This window comes from Calonectris borealis, chromosome 1 (assembly GCF_964195595.1).
Source record: "Calonectris borealis chromosome 1, bCalBor7.hap1.2, whole genome shotgun sequence".
In the NCBI taxonomy this organism is placed as follows: domain Eukaryota; kingdom Metazoa; phylum Chordata; class Aves; order Procellariiformes; family Procellariidae; genus Calonectris; species Calonectris borealis.
The window spans coordinates 72227753-72249533 of NC_134312.1; the positions used below are offsets into that span (position 1 = coordinate 72227753).

Sequence of the window (21781 nt, forward strand, 5' to 3'; positions counted from 1 at the left end):
CTGCACAGCAGGAAATATTAGTGCTGGCACTTCCTGTGCAAAAAAACCTATACAGTTTCAGTACTAATTTCTGAGAAAAGAAAAGCTAAGCTGCTTGATTTTTTCCTTTTTTTTAATACATTCTTTTTTACAAAATAGCAGAAAACTGCAAAAGAAGCCAGGTACAAGTTTCACATTCAGGAATTTCACTCAGCCCTTTTTCTAGGTCTATCTAACAATCATTTACCAATCCCATTCATGGTTACAGCAAGGCAAAATAAACTAAATATTTCACAGAGTGGGTGACAGTACCTAGCAGTACTGCAGATAACAGTGATGCCATTAGAATGTTTTTTTGCACATTTCCACACTCCTTCTTTAGGATGGCAAACACAGGAAAGAAAGAGCACTACCCATACTAACACAGGTTTAAAAATCCTTTTGTATAGGATTTTAAGACCTCTCAGAGGTTTTATCCCTTAAGTATTCCTATTGATTCACGTGCTATGGCAGATTCCATAACTGCTTTATGCCTCTATTTACTTGTATGTGAAAGGTTAATGATTTTTCCCCCTTCACGGGTAAAATAGGAATATTAAATCAACTAATATTTGCCAAGTTGCTTGGCTAAGATATTAATCTAAAACTTATGTCCAGGGCCCCATACAAAACCTAGGTGCCTGGTCTGCACATGAAAAAATCTAAACAACCTTATGAACAGAGCCCCTGCTGAGATTGGGGTACAGCCAAGAAGTTGCTCTGTAAACACTGCTCTATCGTCTCCAACTTCTGCAATGCGGAGGGGAGAAATGGCAAGAATTTGCTCGTCTTGTTTCTGTCTTGTCCATGGATTCTCATGCAGTGGTACAGTGAGTGATTTCCCAATATGGAGCAGGAAGGATTGCCCCAGATCTCTTAACCCTGCTTCTAAGTAGTCACAAAGGTGCAGCAAAACTTCATTCCTGTCATGAAGCATATTTTTTGCACTGAAACAGTGCAGAGTGAAGTTGTAGGAGATACTGTCTAAGTTAAAGAGCCTCTGAAAGACTCAGGAGCATCCATGCTCCCTCATCAACAGCAGTAACCTCTGCATTTCTGAACAGGTTGCCTAAAACCGCATGCTGCAAATATAACTACATCTTCTGCCCACCTCCTTCTCCCCCTTGAAGTCCCTTTTTCTGCAATCAGCAGAGATGATGATGTTAGATTACTCTGGGACAACAAAGAGAGAATGTTAGGAAAATGTTCCCAGCAGGAGCTCTGAAATAACTAGCTATCTCTGCCTGGATATAGCTCAGGTTTGTCTATATTCAGGACATACTGCATCTTCTTTTGTTTCTGCTGATCTTTAAGGAGAGGTAAGAATGCTGAGCTAAAAGTCAGCATGTCAGATATGTTTAAACATTTGTCAATGGGCTGCAGTTCAGTCAATTGTATTGCATTTCATAATTGAAAAATAACTGGCAGCATACTCACACCCCATCGATGAGCACTTCATATCAAAAGGAAATTAAACAAACAAGACAAGTTTACGAATGTCTTGTTTTTGCCAGTGTTGTTTGGAAGGGTGAGTCTGGTTCTGCACTTGCAATGGGGTGTTGCTTGGAAACTGTAAGTATCAAAATGTTTTAGTTTCATGGGTCATTTCTAGAAAAGTAAATGGACTGTGAAGAAGTTCTACTTTGAATTCATTTCCGTGCAAAATATCAGATGTTATAATGAAGGGGCAAGACCACTGCCTATTTGTACCAGTGACAGTCTAAGACTTCTCTCACTATCTGGAAATCTGCATCATTAATCTTTCCTTCCCCTCCCACATTCTGTTTTCTGAGATGCTATTTATAAAACATGGCTAAAAAGTCTAAACAATAAGGCTGTTTAAAAAAAGTACAGTACTTCACAGGAGTAGCGCACTGTGCTCTGGATGGTCAGTAACTGTTAGTGGTTTCTAGCAAACCGTGATTATGAACAACAATTTGGGTTTTTTGGCCCAGTTTGGGACTTGATGCTTTTTCTTGGTGGTGAGCAGCATGTTTCTAGAGCTGTACTGACATTTGCTACTGGGAGTAAGAAATAATCCATGAAGTTTCCATCACTTTCAAAAGCAGAAACATCTGTGGGAGACCCAAGAGTCTTCTGGCAGAGTTCAGTTGCGTAAATGCCTGTAGTTCATCAGCTTTGCTCTCATTAAAAAATTGATGTGAACTATTATAAAAAGGGTGATCGCAGGACACAAACACCTTTTGATTAGTTTCAAAAAATGCAAAATCCATTGCTGTTATAAAGATCTTTCACGTAGAAAATTATTAAAAGGGGCTTAGAGGTGACATTAGGTAGCAAGTAATTGATCCACTTGCCTCTGTTGTGACAAGAAACAGGTCACCCTGATAGTATAAAGCAGGAGACAGTACCTAGACAGAGCAGATCTAAGACTAAAGAATCCCATGTCCCCATAGAAGTTATTTCACCCTTCTACAACTCAGAAACACCACTTGGGAAAAGAGGATCAGGAAACACCCCCGTTTTGGAAGTCTAACGCTTGGAAAGTACATGCCAGGACTATTCATTTTTCATGGGATGACAGGCTGAGCGTCACGCACCAGCTCCAATTCCAGGCCCAAGGAAAGCGTAGGCAGCTCCACTCAGTGAGTTAGAAGGCCTGGGATAACCAAGTGTGGTAGATCAAGACATATGTGTGGCCAAACAAGGGGAGCAATGCAGGCACTTATACTTAGGCATCTAGTGACATCTGAGTTGCCCTAGGTGACCTTAGTTGTTTTCTGAACAGTTGTTCCATGTCTTGTCTAATTAGCATCTAGTATCACTAGCCACAGTTTTCAGAAGCCTCCTCCATCAGGGGACTGGAAACACGAAAGATATGCTATATGGAGCAAAAGGGATGAAGCACTGTAATAAGCCTCTAAGACCCCCTTGCAGCCAGCAAAGCACTGTGTAGGTACCGCCCAGCTAAAGACATTTTTTTGCTTCAGCAAATAGTTTTCCACCTTCTGCAATGCAAAGAACCTAAAAAAATTCCTGTTTTTCAGTTGCACTACCGGTGATTCAGATTATGTTCATATCTGGCATTGTTGCCTTTTCTAATGCAAGGCAAGAAGCTTAATTTGCCTATACAGCAACTCTCTTTTTTTTTTAAAGGGGACAGGAGTTGTTACCATCTTTTAGAAATTGGTTGAAGGCATACAGATAAATAGCATTGTGTGTCCTTAAGTGCTGAATGTTATTATTGTCCCTGCTCTCAACTCACTTAAATTCACCTCATTGAGCTTTCTTATTTTCTCTGCTCCTTGCTAGCCAGAACTCTGTGAGACAGCATTCTATCTGTCCACTGGTGGTATAGATTGGGTCAGATACGAAGCAAGATTTTCCTCATAATGCCAAAAAAAGAAAATATAAAAAATATTGAAACGTGACTTTAAAATATTGAGAAGGTTTGAAGGAATAAGGAAAATACCCCTCCATCTCTTTTCCCCTTAGTGTATTCAGCTCTCAACCAAACCTTAAAATAAAAGCAGTGCTTCCTTTCTTCTTTGCTGTTATCCACAAAACTCAGTGGGTCTTTCTGTCTGAGCTAGACATAAATATCAATGAAGAATGCACAGCAGTGACTGCAAATTCAGATACATTTCCTTCCAAGCAATGTGAAGGAGTGATTTTTTTTTCTCCATTACACACAAAGCACTGCTCTAGGCTTACTATGATTGTTGAGAAAAACCAGTAGGTTTTGAAGTGAGTCAAAATTATTTTTGTTGTTGACATTTTAAAATGCCTGGAGAGAGCTGTATGGGCAATTGGACACACTCAGTTGTTTACCCTACTTGTTGTGTTTCTTTGCAAGGGGAATATTTGCATTATTTGTCTTTTGAACCAAACTTGGCCAACTAACTAGAACAGATCTGTCCTGCACCCATGAAGAATGTTAGACTTCTACAGAGGGCAGTTCTCCGCACTTAAGTCAGGGCTCCTGCTATGAATCGACATCTAACGGAACCTTCCTCCTCCATTGACTGTAAAGGGAGTGAATCTATGATCCCTTTGCAGGCGGAGTCCAGAGCAGTGATGGTGGAATCAGTAGTTACAAATGAGAAGGTGATGTTGCACTAAGTTGGATTAGGACTAAGATAACTCTGTGAGCATAACAGAAACGTGGTTAACTATTTTTCAGGTGGCTGAATTTGGTCGCTTTTCCTTTATCACCATTAGAAGGCTATGAAGGAAGCTTAGCAATGCATACATTGAGATTATGATATCTGAAGAGAAAATAAATAAGTAAAATGGATCAATGATTTTGACCCATGCCTCTTTCCAGCACCTCAGTATGAAGCTTTACAATGCAATATATTCACTTTAGTGTTCCAGGCATTGCTCTAGCATCAGAACTGCTTTTGTGTTTTACAAGAAGTCCTTTCAGTGTAAAACCTTTCTTTTCCCAGTTAGCCCCATTTAATTTAAATTTCTTTTTAATAGTTAATGGACTAATGATATTTCTTTACTTTAAGATGCTGCATGCAGGATTGCCTGAGCTAAACAGCATTCAGGATGTGAAGTATATGTATGATAACCTCCGTCCTCAGGACTCAGACCTCCAGGCTACGAGCTACTTCACAAGGTAAAACCAGAATATAATCCAGAAACCTTATCTCCTTCAGGCATGAAGCAAAGCTGTCAAATTAAAAAAAAAAAAAAAAAAAGAAGAAGAAGAAGCAGCAGTTTTTCCGTTTTGTTAAGAGGTTGTGTAATCAGTGAAATTACACAAAAGGATAATTGGTCTTCACACGTTTACTTTAAAAAAGTCCATTCCTTATGCATTCCTTATGCATGTTATAACTAATTTCCTCAAATTTCTGGCAGAAACAGTTGTGCATTTGTGGTACACTTGTAACAAGTCACTTTTTCAGTGCCTAGAGATTTCTTTGGCTTTCATGGTGAAACCATCCTGGCTTATTTCTAGTCAGCTTTCCTCTCTGCTTTTAAATGCAGCAGCTATCTGCAACAGGATTTGAACTGCATAAAAAGGTTCAACTTGTTAATGGACTGAGTGAGGATCTGGAATTCCTGCATTTTACTCCCTTTTCTGTTTTTCTTTTGACCTTCTGTGTTGCTTCAGGCAAGTTACTTCCCCTCAGTTAGCCATAGTTTGTCCATCTGCAAAATGGTACTGATTCTTCCTTTTAAGCACTTAACAGATCTATCACAGAAAAGCATTGTTTGTGAATATATGTATGTTTAAAGCTTGATTTGTGTTAGGATAATGAATTCTTTCACTTGTTTGTGATAATAACTGAGGATTATTGATGAGGAGCTGCAGATGAACTGTACAAAATCAGTTTGAAGACCTCAGTCCTGATCTTTTGGGTCAGAGCTCTGCTTTACATATAATTCCAGCTGTTTATGTGATGATGCTCTAGATGGAGCCAGTGGAGACTGACTGGATTTAGAAACTCACCTTCCCATTCTAGGCACAGTATGAGAAAATCTGTCCCTGTCAGACCCTGTCCTGTGCAGCACCATAATTTTCCAAGGACAGTCTACGAATTCATGCACCCTGGACACCACGTATACATGCAAAGCAAGCCAGACTCTTCTGACCTCTTCCTCTGGCCCAAGTGCAGGGCACATATCCAGGTCACAGCACTGGACTCGGAGCGAAGGGCTCCTTTTAAACTCAGAGCCCTAAAGGACACTCCCATAAGGCAGCACTGTTCTCTGTACTGTGCAAACTGCCTAGAGGCAAGAGCAATCCCCCTACCCTTCAATACAGCCAGAGGCCACGTTGCAATGAATAAATGAGATGAAAGCTTGAACTGGACCAGCTTAGCCAGTCTCATTATTATTACAGAGGCCCATATGAAGATTTCGGGCAATTTGAATTGTCTTGTTTATATGTCTCCTTTTCGTGTATTGGAATCGGAAACTGAGGCTGCAGGTTCGGAGAAGGCTGGAACAGAGACCTAGAGAGTTTAAGGAAGACCTTTCTTTGGAGAGAAAGAGGGGAACCTCTCAAACAAAACTGTTATTCTATTACTTTACACACAGCAGAGCACTGAGTTCCTTCTCCTTTAACACTTGTTTTTTCATATGCTTTCCATCTTGCTCCTTAACAAAATTGTTTTATTTTAAAATTTAACTACAGCTTCACATTTACTGTCTACTGCTACCTTATCCTTTCCTTTAAAATTTCACATATTCCCAAATTACAGACTTATATTTCCAACTCAAATAGGAAACATGCAGTTTCTAATTAAAAAGTAAAAGTCTTGATTCTGTCAAATAGTTTGGGTGGTTGTGTCTGTCCCTCATGGGTTAAAAAAACCAATTCATTTAATTAGTGAAAAGAGGCTAAGATATACATAACAAATAGGGAAATACAAGTCTTCCGAGTGAAAATTGCATTAATGTCATGCAAAACTCAGAGCTAGTGCCCAGCGCTCTTCTGGAGATGGAAAGGATCAGTATGCTTTTCAATTGGGTAGGACTAAGGTTATGGTTAGGGTTAATATCACTGTAGTCTTGCTTAGCTGGAAGATGAAGGATGAGGGCTGAGTTCAGGACAGAGTTGTAGTCCACACTTTCTTGGAGTTGGGCAAGGTGGTTGTGGTGTTTTGAGGGTTAGGGTGAAGGAAGTGAGGGGCTTCAGAGTGGGGATTCAACCGCAATCTTTCTCAGCCAAAGCATGTGGAATAACAGTTGGCATTAGGAAGGAGATGTGGCTCAACACTGTTTTAGAAGTGGGAAGAGTTGGCATGCTTTGTTGCCTGGTAGAAGTTTGTATTAGGATTAGGATATCCTGTTCAAGCCAGAGAGACTATAGGTAGGTCTCAGAGGCCAGCATGTCCTCCTTCCCATTGGATTCCCATTCCCATTGTTAGGGTTGATGTTGAAGTAATGAAGGCCTTCACGGTGGAAATGCCACTGAAGTCCTGCTTACCAACAAAACTGGCATCATAGTGCAGATCTGGACAGTGCCATGGGCTCTGTTCTTATTTGAAACAGTATTTTCTGCTAAAATGTTTTTAGTGGACTCCAGATCTCCTGTTCCAATTTCCTTTAAAATGCTGAAGTGTAGATTAGTTATTGTCCATAGAGATCATTACATCACGTAGAAAAGACAGATATTGCTAGGATGCGTACTTTTTTCTTTAATACTCTCAGGGTATGTTTGTATTATATATGCCCATTTGCAAGAAGAAAGTGTCTTGTCATCAGCTCATGAATTTCCATGGATCTCATTTCTCTTGGCGCTTTTTTTTTCTTTATTCTAATTTCTATTCATGTTTGAACATAATTTGTGTTAATCCAACACATGTATTAACTAATATTTCTACATGTGTAAACATGGGCAGAATGTCAGGTTTCATGTCTAGTAGTATTTTAACTTCTGAAAAGTGTATCCAGGCACTTTTCAAAATAAAGACTTTATGATGGCCTGGTACCCGGATCTATGCAGAACTTAACCCTCTGTATAAGCATTTTCCGACTTGCCCCCAGGAATGTTTTTGTAAGCTTTGCATTACTTACATCATCTTTATTCCTGTCCTTCAGAAAAATTCTTCCCCATCTGCTTGTTACACAAAAAGTCCATGTGAGAAAGAAGTCCAGTCACCCACTTCTCATGGTCACTCTGTAGCTTATTCCTGTATCTATTTTTCAGGCTGTCCTCAGAAAACCAAGCAAATTTAAAGTTCTGTTTATTAGCATAACTTCCATTAGCTCCCAAATCCTTCACAATTTGTAGCTCTTTTTGCTCCATAATTACTTCCAAAAACATTTTATTGTTTTTAAACAGTTCTTTTCCAGGTAAGGAGTGTGGTCATTGGAATGTTAAAATCCGCCCACAGAAAGTTATTTCTTGTTCTAAGTACAAGGTAGTTATTGTAATCTTTCAGATTTGATTATATGATGTGTATTTGCTGAAAACCCCAGTCTTCTGCTAGTGAAAATAGGGGAGCAGTATTTCTCTGTATTTCTGTAGAAATAGGTTGCTTTTAGCAATTGTCTGAGTTTGGTTTGAGCAATAATACTGACATTGCCTCTACTGTTGTTTAAAAACAACATGAAATGATGAACGATGTCACAAATATTCCTGGCAAAACAATGTTAATTTGTTCTTTGCCATCACCTTTTTAGCCAACGGAATAATGCTACCGGAGTTTGGACTGTAATGTACTGATCCCTTTCAGGATCATAAAGCGTTCTGTGTTTTATCAAATTCTTTTCCTCTCCTTCTTGATTTAAGACATGTTCAACAATCTGTGGTCTCATTTGTGTACTCTATTCTTCTCACATTGGGTCAGTTCACTGCTATGAGCTGATGAGCGGCAGTGTTAAGCCCCACAGCTTACAGCCTTCTGGAAGGTCACACCCTCAGATCGTGGATAAACAATGCACCAATTGAGAGTTAAACAAGAGTTTCTGTGTTTGCTTGTCAGTTCTGTGCACCTAGTGCCAAATGAAACATTGTTGTCTCTCCAGCATCTGCCCTGAACTCAGTTTGATCCTTGAAACTCAATTTGATCCTTTCCCCTCCCTCCTTTCCTCTTCCCCTGACAACACAGTTTTACCAGAAACTGGAAACTCATCTTACCTCTGGATATAAATTTCCTTTTTTGGTTTTCTGCAGATGCCTTCAAATGTCAGCATGGTGTCGCATGGTGCCTGACATTTTTGATGTGCCTGTAAAGGGATGTATATTTGAAATTAGTTTTAAGGGATTAAAGTTAGCCTAATGCAATGAATGGATTTGATTTCAACTGATTGCAGTATGCAATCTAACTCATTCATAGAAGCCCATGAATAAGAGATGCACTGTGGATCTGACAATTACCAGCGAAGCACCATTGCATACCTTCAGCAGCCTGATTGAGGGGGGTGCTGCTTGAGTCAGCTGCCATCTTTACTTATTTATTAACAGAATCATTTGTTAGGTACCTGTCATTGCCCAGGTCAAGCGTATCCACTCCAAACCACAAATGCCAGCAGCTGCAAAACTGGACAATTCACAGTAACTCCTTTCAAAACATGACGCTAATCTCGAATTGATCAGCCGATCCCTGTTCCTCAGGTGGCTGCAGATTTTCCAGCAAGAAATCTCCCAAACAACTGAAACACCAGTGAAAGCTGGTGGCTTCTGAAAGGTATAGACAAAACTATGGTACTCAACTTCTCTCAGCGGCATTCAAGCAGGTTGTAAAGATGGTGGTATATGTGCCTCAAAGGAACAGAGGCAGACTTCCTCCTCGAATTTATGTTGTTTGAGGCATTCATACTATTGTACAACCCCACATGCCACCAGCTCAGGGGAGAGGAGTGTCCTCCGTTCTGGGAGAGGTGCATAGAAGGACTAGTAGGGAAACTAGGCTGGAAGATGCACTTCGGGAGAGTACGTGATGTGGTCAGCCCATGGGATCAGAGTTAGTCTGAAGTAAACCTGGATTTTAAAGCCTAGGTTTTAGCAAAATAAGGTGTAAGAATATGATTATTGCCCGTATGCTATCACAGTGGGAAATAAGGTATTAAACTGAAGGGTTATCACTGCTGTACACAAAAAGAATATAAAGTGTCCATGAATAAATGTTGCTGAAAATTAGAAAAGTTCTGTCCCTGAAAGCAGTAATATTCTGGAAAAGTCTGTTAAGAGCTGTTGGGGGCATACTACCCAACTTGTTTTAAAATGGAGTCTGGTAAATTCATGGACAGAAAAGTTGTGTATAAATGAAACACCATGTTCATTAACAGCTGAGAATCCCATGAAAATAAATTTTGCTCATTATACTCTAAATTATTTCAGGCATAGGTGGAAATGAGAAGCAGGATGCCATCAAGAATGATAAAGAAAATTATTCTGAAGTTTGGGGTAAATATTTATTATTATATATACCAAGACTCAGATCTGGTATATAAGAAAAAGAACTAGTCAGTAATAATGAGTGTATGTGCTCTTAAAAGGCTGTGGAGAAAGGCTGACGTGTCCAAAAAGATCTAAGCACCAGCCCTCAGAATACCTGTCCCATAAGAAATGTCTACTTCCTAAAAGTCAAGGCACCAACTATCACTAGTCTCTCCTGAAATCGTTAGCCAATCTTTTCATCCATATCTGTTTACACAAGCAGCCAATCAGTTTGTGCATGTTTTACCTGATACTGTAATTTGACAGTTCTGTAGCAAGACTGTGAGCCAAATCTGAAATTCAAAGTCAGTTCAGCAGGTGGAAAGCGGAAAGTCATTAGTTTTCAATAATCCTGGATATTTAACTCACTTTTCTGAGAAGCAGGTTGGACACCAATCTGCATGGTAAATGGATATTGTCATGTGGAAAAAAAAAAAATTCTGCCTGAAAACTGTATGTTAGCAATATTGTGATTCACAATTAATGTTACTCTAGTTAATGACAGTTTCCTGTTTTCTTCTGATTAACCTGTGCTTTTGATGCCCTTCATATAGGTCACTTTGGTTTTCCCATCTATAGACCATTAGGCACTAATTCTCTAAGCAGCTTGGGCTACCAGAGCTCTGAAATAACTAAGAAACTTTTTGTCATTTTTGTGAAGGCAGAGCCAGCTTTAGGCACAGGCGAAGATGGTAATGGCCTAGGGAGCAAGAGGATCTCAGCAACAAATACCCATGACCTTACCAACTTCTTCACCTATGGCTAAACTTGATGCGGCTGTAGAGAAAAGAAGGCGTATGGGGATCTCGAAGAGTTCAAGGAGGAAGTTCCACCACTGATCCTTAGGATGAACTTTAAAAACGCTAGCAGAAGGGGGAATCAGATTACCACGATGTGGTGAACTGGGTCAGTGAACTAATCCACACCAAAAATAAGCTGCAAAATTAAAAAAGATAAGACACATGGGTTTGATGTACCCCACTGCTCCATACATAGTTAGGAACTGGCTTTTGGGAGGCTGTGGGAAAGAGCCAGTTTGCCCTTGAAAGAAAGTACAAAGAACCGTAACCAGAGTTGTTCTACCTTGCTGTGAAGACACGTTCTGAGATGTCATCAGAAGAGCAAAGAGACTTTTTCAATTCTTTGTTGATAACAAGACATAAGGATTGCTTAATATTTTCTATTCTAACAAGGAGGACTGCATACAGGAAAACAGTATATCGAGAGAGGGAGAAAACAACATATACTTCTGTTTTTATTTTATTTTAAATGTAACCATTTAAAATAACTCACAGGGAAAATCTGCAATAATGACAACAAAAGCCTCTGTTTAGGTTTAAAGTATGTGATTAGCAATCTGGGTGTTAAAAGTATTTTAGAAGTTTAATGGACCCATGGAAAGAATAGTGGTGTTCTGATATCAGCTGTTCTGCGTAATGATGATGTCTGAATTAATACTAGTTTATAAGCCGATGCCTGCTTTATGCAAATTAGAATGCAGTGTATTTAGCTGTAAAGTTAATATGTCTTTTACAGTAATATTGCAAATTCCCTAACTGCTTTGCTATAGTATGGCCCAGTTACAGATTCTAAATCATGTCTCAGTGATTTAGGAAGTGTTTAAACCACGCATTAAATGACATACATTAGCGTTAAAAAGGAAAAGTTCACCACAGATGCAACCTAATTAATCAGCACTGAATTGATTTTGTACTAATATTTTTAAATGAGATTTGTTTTCTAGTTTTCAATTTGAGTGTTAATTCATGTCATTTATTAAATAGTCTGTATGTACCTTTTTTTGGAGAATATAATTAATAATTAAGATAATTAACTGAGTCAATTCAGAGATACCTTTCCTTGTATTACATATACATCATCTTTCCTCAGTTTAGTATGCCTAATTGGTGTATGATAAATTCACACAGTATTTTGAATGAAATCTCAATTTTGGGGGGGTGAGCTGGCGAGTTGCCTGCAGGTAGAATGTTCTTTTTGGTATGGTTGCATCTGTGAAGCTACAGACTTTAGCCAGAACATCTGAGATCATGAAAATTAGGCTAATGCGATGAATGGAGTTGATTTCAATTGATTGCAGTATGCAATCCAACCCACTCACAGAAACCCATGAATAAGAATTTAATTCAAAATGACAGGTGAAGCATTTGCTCAGCTTTGAACAGGGGATGATGAAGGTGGTTAAGGGTACTGTCAGACCTTGTAAGCTAGTTAGATATAGTCCAAAACTGGAAGGGAAAAAAAAAAAAAACCTCCTGACAGTTTGGTAGAGGTTTGCTGCCATATGTCCTGAAACTAATAGGTTGTTGTACTATAACATCAAAACCTATCCAGAATATCTTCAGAGAGCTGTAGAAATAAGCAGGGAAATAGAAAAAAAAATTAGCATCACAAGTTAAATAGATCTTAACCAGCAATTGAATTCAAGAGGGCAAGTGTTTTATAATGAGTACTGCATCTTACTCTTCAAAGACCAGTGATTATGTTGCAGTGTTATTTCTCAAGTCGAGTTCACTTTGATGTTAAAACACATTTGCAGTACATATCTACATGTATATCTAGTTATTTTTTAATGTATTTTGTCTTTTCTGCTGAAGGATTTTAAAACTCTAGGAAATTAGAAGTGTGTTCTGGCTCCCCTTGTACAGGGATGAGATGGGGGGAGATAGGGGGAGAAAATTTCTCTTTCTTTTTTTTTTTCATCTTAAGCAGCTCCACAGGGATAGAGCTTTTAAGAACTGGGTAGAGGATTTAGCAACACATCATGCACAGCTAAATCACAAATTGGATGCAAGAGCCTTGCGCAAACACATGTAAGTCCATGTGAGGTTAGTGTAACCAAAAAGAAAGTGCTAGGGCACTCTCTCCTACCTCTCGAAGTGAACACACGTTGTTCTACCCTGGAACTCCTCATAACACACATGGAAATGTTCTGTCCATCTCTATTGTCCGAAAGACGGCTGATGGTATCCAGCTCATGAAGAATAACTACCCCAAAGTAAGCCGTGACACAGGCTATGGCAAGAGCGCTCCTTTAAGCAGTAGAGCTCATGGGCTGGATCTGCTGTATTGCTGCAAATAGCAGTGACTGGTGTGTATGTGGGTACATGTTCATGTGAGGTAGGTTTTAGAATTTGGGGTTTTTTGGTTCTTGCATCCATGAAACCAAGGATCAAGAAATGGAAACAAAACAGATGCATAACTAGTGCCTCTTCTGTTTGTTTGTTCTTCAGGAAAATAAAGGAAAGTTTGGAGTGCTTTCCTGTTAAACTTAATAATTTGATCCACACGCTTGCACAGATGTCAGTGGCAGGCTCTGCAAAGCCTCCAACTCCAGAGACTGTCCCCCAAGAATGGATGATGCTGGATGCAGAGAAGTCAATTGCAAGAGCCACCATTTTGGGGTTCAACAAAAAGTCTGACTCTGTATGTATTATGTTCTTTGTTTGCCCTCATTTACCTTGATCTTTAACGACTCTTCTGTGAGCTTCTATACTCTCCCTCCTCCTTTATAGAAGATGTGCTTGTGCCACATTAAAAGGATCACAGGATGAACAGCAGTGCCATAAGCTACCGGAGAGAAGGAACACCAGGCAGACAGCTATTAGCAGGAAGCCATTAAGGAGAACAGTTCATGCCCTATAGTGAAAAATAAATCAAGAGCTAATTAAAGCATCCAGAAGGAAAGCATGGCACAAAATTAGGAAGCCTAATAGAAATCGGAGGCTGTTATATGGTGCTTTAATGGTGCATTATTAGTTTTCACACACTGCAGTGATCTTTCAGTGTTTGAGTTGTATGCTATCCAGGCAAGTTTCTCTCTCTGTGCAGCAAAGACTATAAATTACAAACTGAATTCTCTGGCACTTGGCACTACATTAAAGAAAGGTTTTTCTTTGTTAAAATCACCCTATATTTTCTCTTGTACATTTTTTTTAATGTGCTTCTCTGATCATTTCTCTTTTCTGTCTCTCCCTTTTCCCCAATACAGCTATATCTAGTCCAGGTGGTGCAAACCTGCAATGTGGTCACTTTTGTGGAAAAATCATTCGACCAGTTCTCAAAACTTCACAGCCATCTTCAGAAGCAATTTCCATCACATGCCCTCCCAGAGTAAGGCAGCATATTAGCGAATGTTATTCTGCTGTTAAATGGTTCTCTCTGTGCACAGATAAAAATGTGAGAAAATGTACGGCAGACATATTTTTAGAAACACAAAGGCAATGCAACATATTCTATCAAGCCTTCTATTCAGCCCCAGAAGAAACTGAATCATAGACCCTTGTGACAGTCTAACTTTTATATATTTTATTGTTCCATTTTTAATGGGAGGAGAAGGGGGGAACAGTTTGGGCCTGACACAGCTATTCCTGAAATCAAAGGGTAAGTGGTATTGACTTCATTAAAGGCACGATAGGGCCTTTAATAGGTTTTATTTTCTGCATGATGCTGATCAAAACTCATAGCAAAATCCATATATTAAAGCAATGTGGGAATGTTCACACTGGGTCAGAACAGAAACAAGCCAATCTGACACTGGCAGGCATGATCAACCTTTTTACAAAAAGATACACATACTCCCCAGCTGAGAAATGTGCAATAATCCTGTGTACTGTCCTGGCCCCGAAAAAAGATACTTTGTGCCTTGCATCTTTCAGTTTAATATCTCTTGAAAAATATGCTATCATTAGTTGCAATAATTCTGAATATTACTTTTTATCCATGTGCATGTCTATTCTGCTTTTTATATCCTGAATCTTATTTCTTCACAGTTTCCTGGGACAGTGAGTCCCACGGTTTATTTCTGTCTTATGTAAAACAGCTTTGCCTTATGCAAGATTGTCCATGGCTTTGGTAATACAAGTGGAGTTACGTATTCAACAAATATCATATACATTATACTGCATACACCATTGAAAACAAAGTAGTCCTCTCTCAAACAGTCATACTGACTCACCTGATACAAGCCCCCTTTCAAGCTCAGTCTACAATAAAACATAAAGCTGGCCAAAAAGACAAGCAGTTTACTTGAACCTGAGATTCAAGTGATATGCTTGAAACATAGAAAGGTCTTTGAGGTTTGACCTGAAGTAAATAGCCACAAACAACATGGTTTTGACTTAAAAAATAAAGTCCACAAATTTCAGATCCAAATTTGCTATTCCCCCAAGCTTGTGAGAGGCATTCAGTTAAATGGCTTTAGGTTAGTTAATTCTAGAGAATCTTTCTCCTACCTGAAGGGATTTTAATTGACTCCAATTTGACTCATTATGACTGGCTCCCATGAACTCGTTTGCAGCAGTTGGTGAGAATCAGAATTTCACTAAAGACTGAAAGTGCTTGAATCATGGTTTTGATTTCAAGATATTTGCACGCTAACTATTAGGTTGTAAGGTAAAATGTTTAACAAGAACATATTTATCATTTTTTCCTGTGGTGAGCAGCGCCCTTTGATGGAAAATGTATTTCTCTTTAGAAACGCATAGACCTCAGAAACCCTGTAATGAATTTCAAAAATAGTACTAGCCATTTTTCAGATAAATCTACCTTTAATAAAATCCCTCACAATATTTTCACTGCAAAAGAGAGTTCCAGAACTCAGAGGGTTAATCTGCATATACTGAGGCTGTGTCTAAGAACTCCAGAGTTTTATTGTCATAATTCAGTCCCAACAGTAACCTGTCACTGTATGACCTTTCCCCAAGACTGTGTTCAAGCAATTCATTTTCTGATGTTTCTTTATATGTATGTTCTTTAATGTTAAAGTTTTGGTTTGTTTTCTAACAGAACTTCGTCAGTTTGAGGCTTTTCATGTATTCCAGATTTTATTCTAATAATAAAACCCTAATTATTTCTTTATAGGAAGTTATCACTGAAACTGCCATACCGTATCAGACCATTAGTCTGTGTGTTACAAAGCTCCAGCTCTGGCTGATGCCAGATGCTTCAAAGGAAGGAAAAAGCCTTGTTCCATAATGTAACCACAAAATCAGTTTGAAAATGTATGATTTAAAAGTAAAATGTCTAATATTACTAGAATAATTGGAACTGCTAATAGAAAGGACTTGGTTATTGCTTTATATTGATTCATGAAATTGGATATATTCATGTCTCATTAGGAGGAAATAATGCAATATGAATCTGCTTCATACAAGTGCTAAATACTGGCAAGTGTTTATTGCAAGAAACTAATGGCAAAGGCTCAGAGTTCTCAGCATCTGAAATTTTGCTATTGACATGTAAACATTCAGCCCATATTTATAAGCCAAAGCACAGCTGCCCCAAGCAAGCCCTTGAACTCTAGCACCTTCCCTCTTATGTGGTTTCAGACAAGAGTATTAATTGTGTTTAATTATCATTTTTTAAAAGGCCAAACTTCTTTTCACCCAACAAAGCATTTAAGTGATGTAATTTATACACAGAATGTTCTTCGAGCTAAGTAGGAAATGGAATCTGCTATGCAGGATGTCTGCATGTGGCGCAAGTTTATATTTTTCTGATCTACTTAAGGTAGATGCAAAGCTCAAAATCAGCTTGGGAGGTTAACCTTTTCTAACACAAGTGTGTTCACAAGTGCAAAGTCAGTTTCAGCCATAGGCACAATTCAGCAAAAGCATGAACGCCTTTTAAAGAAGTGTTCAGTGCTACCACAAGGTTGGTATTGTCCTTCACTGCAGCAGAGTTATTGGTGCTATCAATCAGCAGTTTCTCTGTCCTCTGTTTGGCCACTGTGCTTAGGATGCATCTTCCGAGGGCCTACATTTTACAGCCAGAGTCCTCTCTTTGTGTTATACAGTCTAATTAATTTTAAGCTGCTTCCAAACAGATCCTCCCTACCATCACTTGAAAGAAGTCTTTTTTGTGCCCCAGAGGAACCAGAACATTCACAGGCTATCTATGTGTGCCAAATGACCTGGGCTCTATTTTTATCTGTGCAGCTCATATATGTCATGATCCTGGGTCATATCACTTCCCCCGCTTCATTATGTGCCCTGCCACTGTAATTTCGTGAGGGAAGCATCGCCTCTTACTATTCATTTGTACAGTGCCTAACAGCCCTGATCTTTCAGTGCTACAGGCAAAAATAATCAAAAGGTCATACATACATACATACAATGTGCTGCCATCATCCTGGCCCCTTGCTGTTTTAATTGCAGACTAAGTTATACCAGTGCTGAGTTCTTCCTCAGAAGTATTACACAAGATGGGCAAAGATCTGTCCGTTCCTAAAAGTAATTACAATATCTTGTTAATCAATATTCTCTTCATAAAAGGCCTTCTGTTACAAAACAAGCTTAAAAAGAAAATTAAAAATTGGTCTTAAAATTAGACCCAACAGGTCTAATTGCAGTTCATAGAAACTAATTACATTGAATCTCTTGGTAAGAAAAACTGTGGGTTAATCATCTTCAGTCATTTTATTTTCACTAGGTGGGGCTGCTATTTGCCATTTTTATAGCTGGGTGGTTTGCAAAGCTGGCCAGTGTTCCTCTCTAGAGATGGGAATCCAGTGCTCCACGTGTTGCTATTTGTCTGGCCTTTGAAAAGCTGATGACCTCTTATCACTGAGCTGTGGAATTGGGTAAAACCTGTTCAAAGTAGGATCTGACCAGCTGCCTTTCAAAAGGCCGACCAAGTGTCTCTTTTCGGTGTATTGCACTGCTAGATGGCTTTTTAGTCATTTGTCTGAAGCCTTCAGACATCTCTTGAGATCTAGTGGATAAACAAGGTTGTACCAGAAAAAAGAGGATTGTAAACAAGACACAGTGAACTATTTACAGTGGTGATGTAACATGAAATACAACCAGATCAAAACTTCTACCTTTCTATATCACATAGATTAGAGGACATAAAGCATAATATTAGTTATGAATCCCAATATTAGCAATCCATATCACAAAACCCATTACATGCAATTTAGCACAGATAGCTTTTCTAATGCTCCTTTAACCTGAGAGAGAAGTAGTCCTTGTCAGGGCAAGGTTAATACAAATTGATTGTGTGTATTGTTAAAAATCTAACCTTTTGACTGATCTAATGTGCATTGTCTCTAAAATGCAAAGATGATTCAAGTTAAAAAAATGTGGGGTTTTGACATTTTCAATCACCAAAGCATTTGAAAATTGATGTAAGGCCATTCCATGCATATGTGGTTTATTTACTAAAGTGAAATGAAATTCATCTTAATAAAAATTCAGCAAGAACATTACTATTATTATTGTTATTGCTTTTGTTGGGATTGATTTTGTTATTGTGACGATCGTTTGTTTTCATATATTACTTTTATTATACTAGCGCCTGAAATTACATATGGGATCAGGGACCTGCTCTGAAAAACTTATCTACACTCTAAATAGCTGAGGTAAAAAAGCAAGCAATGATATATTCATAAAATGTCACGTTGTTGCTGTAAGGCTTTGATATTCAATATTCTATGGTAGGGGTTTGTATAGCATAAGCCCTGGGCTGAGCTCAGAGATCTGTTGTGCTGTGCACAGTGCGAAAAATGGGAAGGGTAGTGTTTTCCTGGGATTATAAAGGGCCAGGTTTTTTAGAGGTAATATTAGACACCATAATATGTAAATAAGTGCCTTTTTTTTTTTTTATTTTTTATTTTAATTAATGATTTAGACAGAAAAAGGGGTACAGTATGAAACAGAATATCAGCAAATTATTAAAATAACCAGAGTCAGAGGGCAAACAAACCTCCGGACACTGTACCCATCCCTTCCCCTACCTGCAAAACCTCTTAGAAAGTGTTAACTTTCTTCTATTAAGAAAAGCTGGGAATATTTTCAGCAAATACAGTACAAGAGTTATACTTAACGAATATTCTTCTTTTGCAGGTTTCCCCATTCATGGCATTTACCTTTTACAGATCTTGAACATAAAAGAGTGAAGGATTTGAATCTCTATCTGAAACAGCTATTAAGTGGATCCAGGAAACTGGCTAATGTGAGCACTTCCAGTATTTATTTTATTTGCATATGACTTTTAGTAGCACTGTACCGAAAAAATCAGGAAGCTTTCCATGGCCTCATGTGAAGAAAAAAAAAAAAAGACATAAATGACACATTTCTAACGCAGCCGTTTTGAGATGGAGCCATTGTAGCATTCATCAGAACTTAAGACAAAGACAAGAATGACTGAAAAATAGTTTATTAGATCTGGCAGGGCATTTTTCAAAATAACTTCTCTTCCTTTCCTGCCATCCAAAGTAGTGATTCACTGAATTTTTGACAGTAAGGAGTAGATTCTGAGGAAAGTAGTGTCTAAAAAAAGAGTAAGTTTTGAACTATTAAAAAGTCTGATTTTGACAGTTTTTAAATGAAAAGTTCCATTCTTTCAGCCCAGAAATACTCTTCATTTCAAAATTTAATCAACAGGTAGAAGAAATTGTTTTGCAAACATTAGACCAAAACCAGAATGTTTCAGTATTATCAGAATGATGCATTGTGTCCATTAAAATTGTTGTTTTCCCATTTTTTATTCATTATTGTTTTCTAAGATTTGATGTTCTCCTCCTGTTTCAAAATGGAAAGTTGAAATGGTAACAAGCACTGACTCTTCATAGTGCATGGCCCAGGACAAAACCTTATGCACCTCAGCATCTTAAAAGCCTGGGCCAAGAGCAACTAACAGGCCCCATGCACCACAGGAGGATGTTAAATCATTACGCTGTGTGGCTTCGGAGGTTGAATGGTCGATTACTGATAGTGACACCAGGGTCTGAGGGAAAGGAGCATCTTCCAGCAAACAGCTGTTGAGCCAGACAGGCAGGAAAAAATGGTGTTTTACAATAAATCCTAGGCTTAGGTAGAGGCTAGTAAATTCAAGGGAGCCAAGGCACGAGCTTGTGCATTGACCCTGCTGTTTCCCTGTTGGCACGTTTTCCAGCAGAGTTGGCCTCTGCCAGGTGAGCCATGTCATGTCCCGTGGCCTCAGGGCCATAGCACAAACTGGGGCTGGTTTGGTTTAATAGCGTAGACAGTCTAGGATGCCAAAAGAGGGTATGACAGGATGTTTTTTCTCCAAAACTTCAAACATCTTGCAGGAGGAGAAAAATGTTTGCTGCCTAACTATTTAACTTTCCCAGCTGTGACTGTGTAACGGAGATTAAAGAGGAAATTGTCCATATGTAAAACAAACAGGAGTTTTCTTATTAATAGGAATATAAATTCTGTGCCCTGAGTTGAAACTGAAAAGATTTCCAAAGAGGACAGGTAGTATTTGTCTCACAGAGTTACACTTAATTTGGTATGGACAGCTGACTTGGGTGCTTGGCTCCCTTGACTGACCTTGCCAAATAAACTGCACAAGTTGGGGTTAATTGTTGTGCAATTTCGGTCACTCATGTTAGGGTCATGGGTTTATTTTACGTTAGCGCCTTTTGGTCACAGCTGAGGAAAAACTGATATAAACCAGTGACCTAGAAATGAAGAGCTCTGTATCTTCTGCTGTGCTCTGGGCTGCTGTAAGGTACATGGATTTTCAATTTGGGCCAAGCACTGCTGTGTAGAAGCCTAATCTACGGTTGGAAAATTAGACTGCTTAAAGCCTGGGATAGTAATAAAAACATTTCCCGGTCACGCGCAGGAGCTCTCTTCTCCCTCCTGCTCCATGGTCCGTGAATGGGCTGGTAATCGGCCAGAGCATGCCGCCGTGCAACGGGCTTCCTAATGCTTTGCCTCCTCCCTTTATGGTCCTGCAGCACGCACCACTGAAGCTGGGTAAGTTCTCCCAGCACGTTGCTGCTGGGACAGTGGGACACAACCACGAATAGGGGTATTCAGAGGGAACTGTGGACAGATATGCTTGGGGACATTTGCTGATGTGGCTCTGAACCAGGCCGGTGGGGCTATTCAGACATGCTGGACTATGCAGTTGCTGGAAACCGTTCCAGTCTGGTACAGCCTACAGTGCTGAACCACGAGGAGAAGAAAACAATTTTGTGCCTAAGAGGGCTGCACAGCTACTGGTGTGCTGGACTTGGAGGACACGATAATAAATGGAGCAATGAGCAGATTCTTTCCATTTGTAAAGTGCTATTGCATGCGGGAAATCATCTTGCTTACCGCCATGCAGCTAACCTGCAATTCTAAAAGATAACCTTTAAAGTTATTGATACTCTATAAACATTGAATCATTATTTTTACTTCAGTATGCTTCTCCTGCTGGGAGATGTGAGAAATTTAGAAAATACTGACGTGTTCTGACCCACTTAGAACAAGGAGACCAGCCAGTGGGTAATTTCCTTTGTATTCCCAGCTGAAGGCTTCTTTTTTACTTTTCTCTTTGGTCTGACTCTTTTAAAAGTGTCATGGTGTCTTCTTGGTTTTACTCTGAGCAGAAAGCCAAACTAGGAGGCTTTCTTGATAAAAATAAATACAATTATTTTGTCTCTTTTCATGCCTTGGACAACTTTGCAGTCAAATTTATCCTTTTTCTCAAATTCTAGAGAGCCTTACTGAAACCATTTAGTGAGTTGTCTGTTCTCAAGCATTACCAAACTGTCATTCCTATGAAACAGTAAAACTATGTAGGAATAAATAATTAATTCAGAAATTTGTGAAGAAATCTTGTGAGAGCAGATGCCTGTAGAACAGGGTTCCCTTTACTTTCTTGACAAAGTAATTTCTTTCTGCTGAATTGTACCTGTATGATATCGTAGCGGTATTGTAGCTATACAGTATGTTGGACTATTATCTGAGATGGAGAGAAGAGCTTTTATTTCATTATAAAATACCCTTGCTATCACTGTAAACACATTACCCTGATTGACTAGACACCATTTTCAGCTCTGAAAAGTTTAGTCCAGTCCACACAGGACTGACCACAAGCTTGGTTCTACCAATTAAGTAATTAAAAATCCTAGAAATA

The 21781-nt window shown here is 38.9% G+C and overlaps 1 protein-coding gene across 1 annotated transcript in view; it reads left to right on the forward strand.

Annotated features, from left to right (window-relative positions):
- PIK3C2G (phosphatidylinositol-4-phosphate 3-kinase catalytic subunit type 2 gamma) overlaps positions 1-21781 on the forward strand; it is a 209323-nt gene that overhangs the window by 150499 nt on the left and 37043 nt on the right. The window contains exons 25-29 of the mRNA XM_075160158.1: positions 4497-4606; positions 13135-13327; positions 13893-14014; positions 14237-14284; positions 18748-18856. Coding sequence (XP_075016259.1) covers positions 4497-4606; positions 13135-13327; positions 13893-14014; positions 14237-14284; positions 18748-18856 — 582 coding nt within the window. The remainder of the gene's footprint in view (positions 1-4496; positions 4607-13134; positions 13328-13892; positions 14015-14236; positions 14285-18747; positions 18857-21781) is intronic.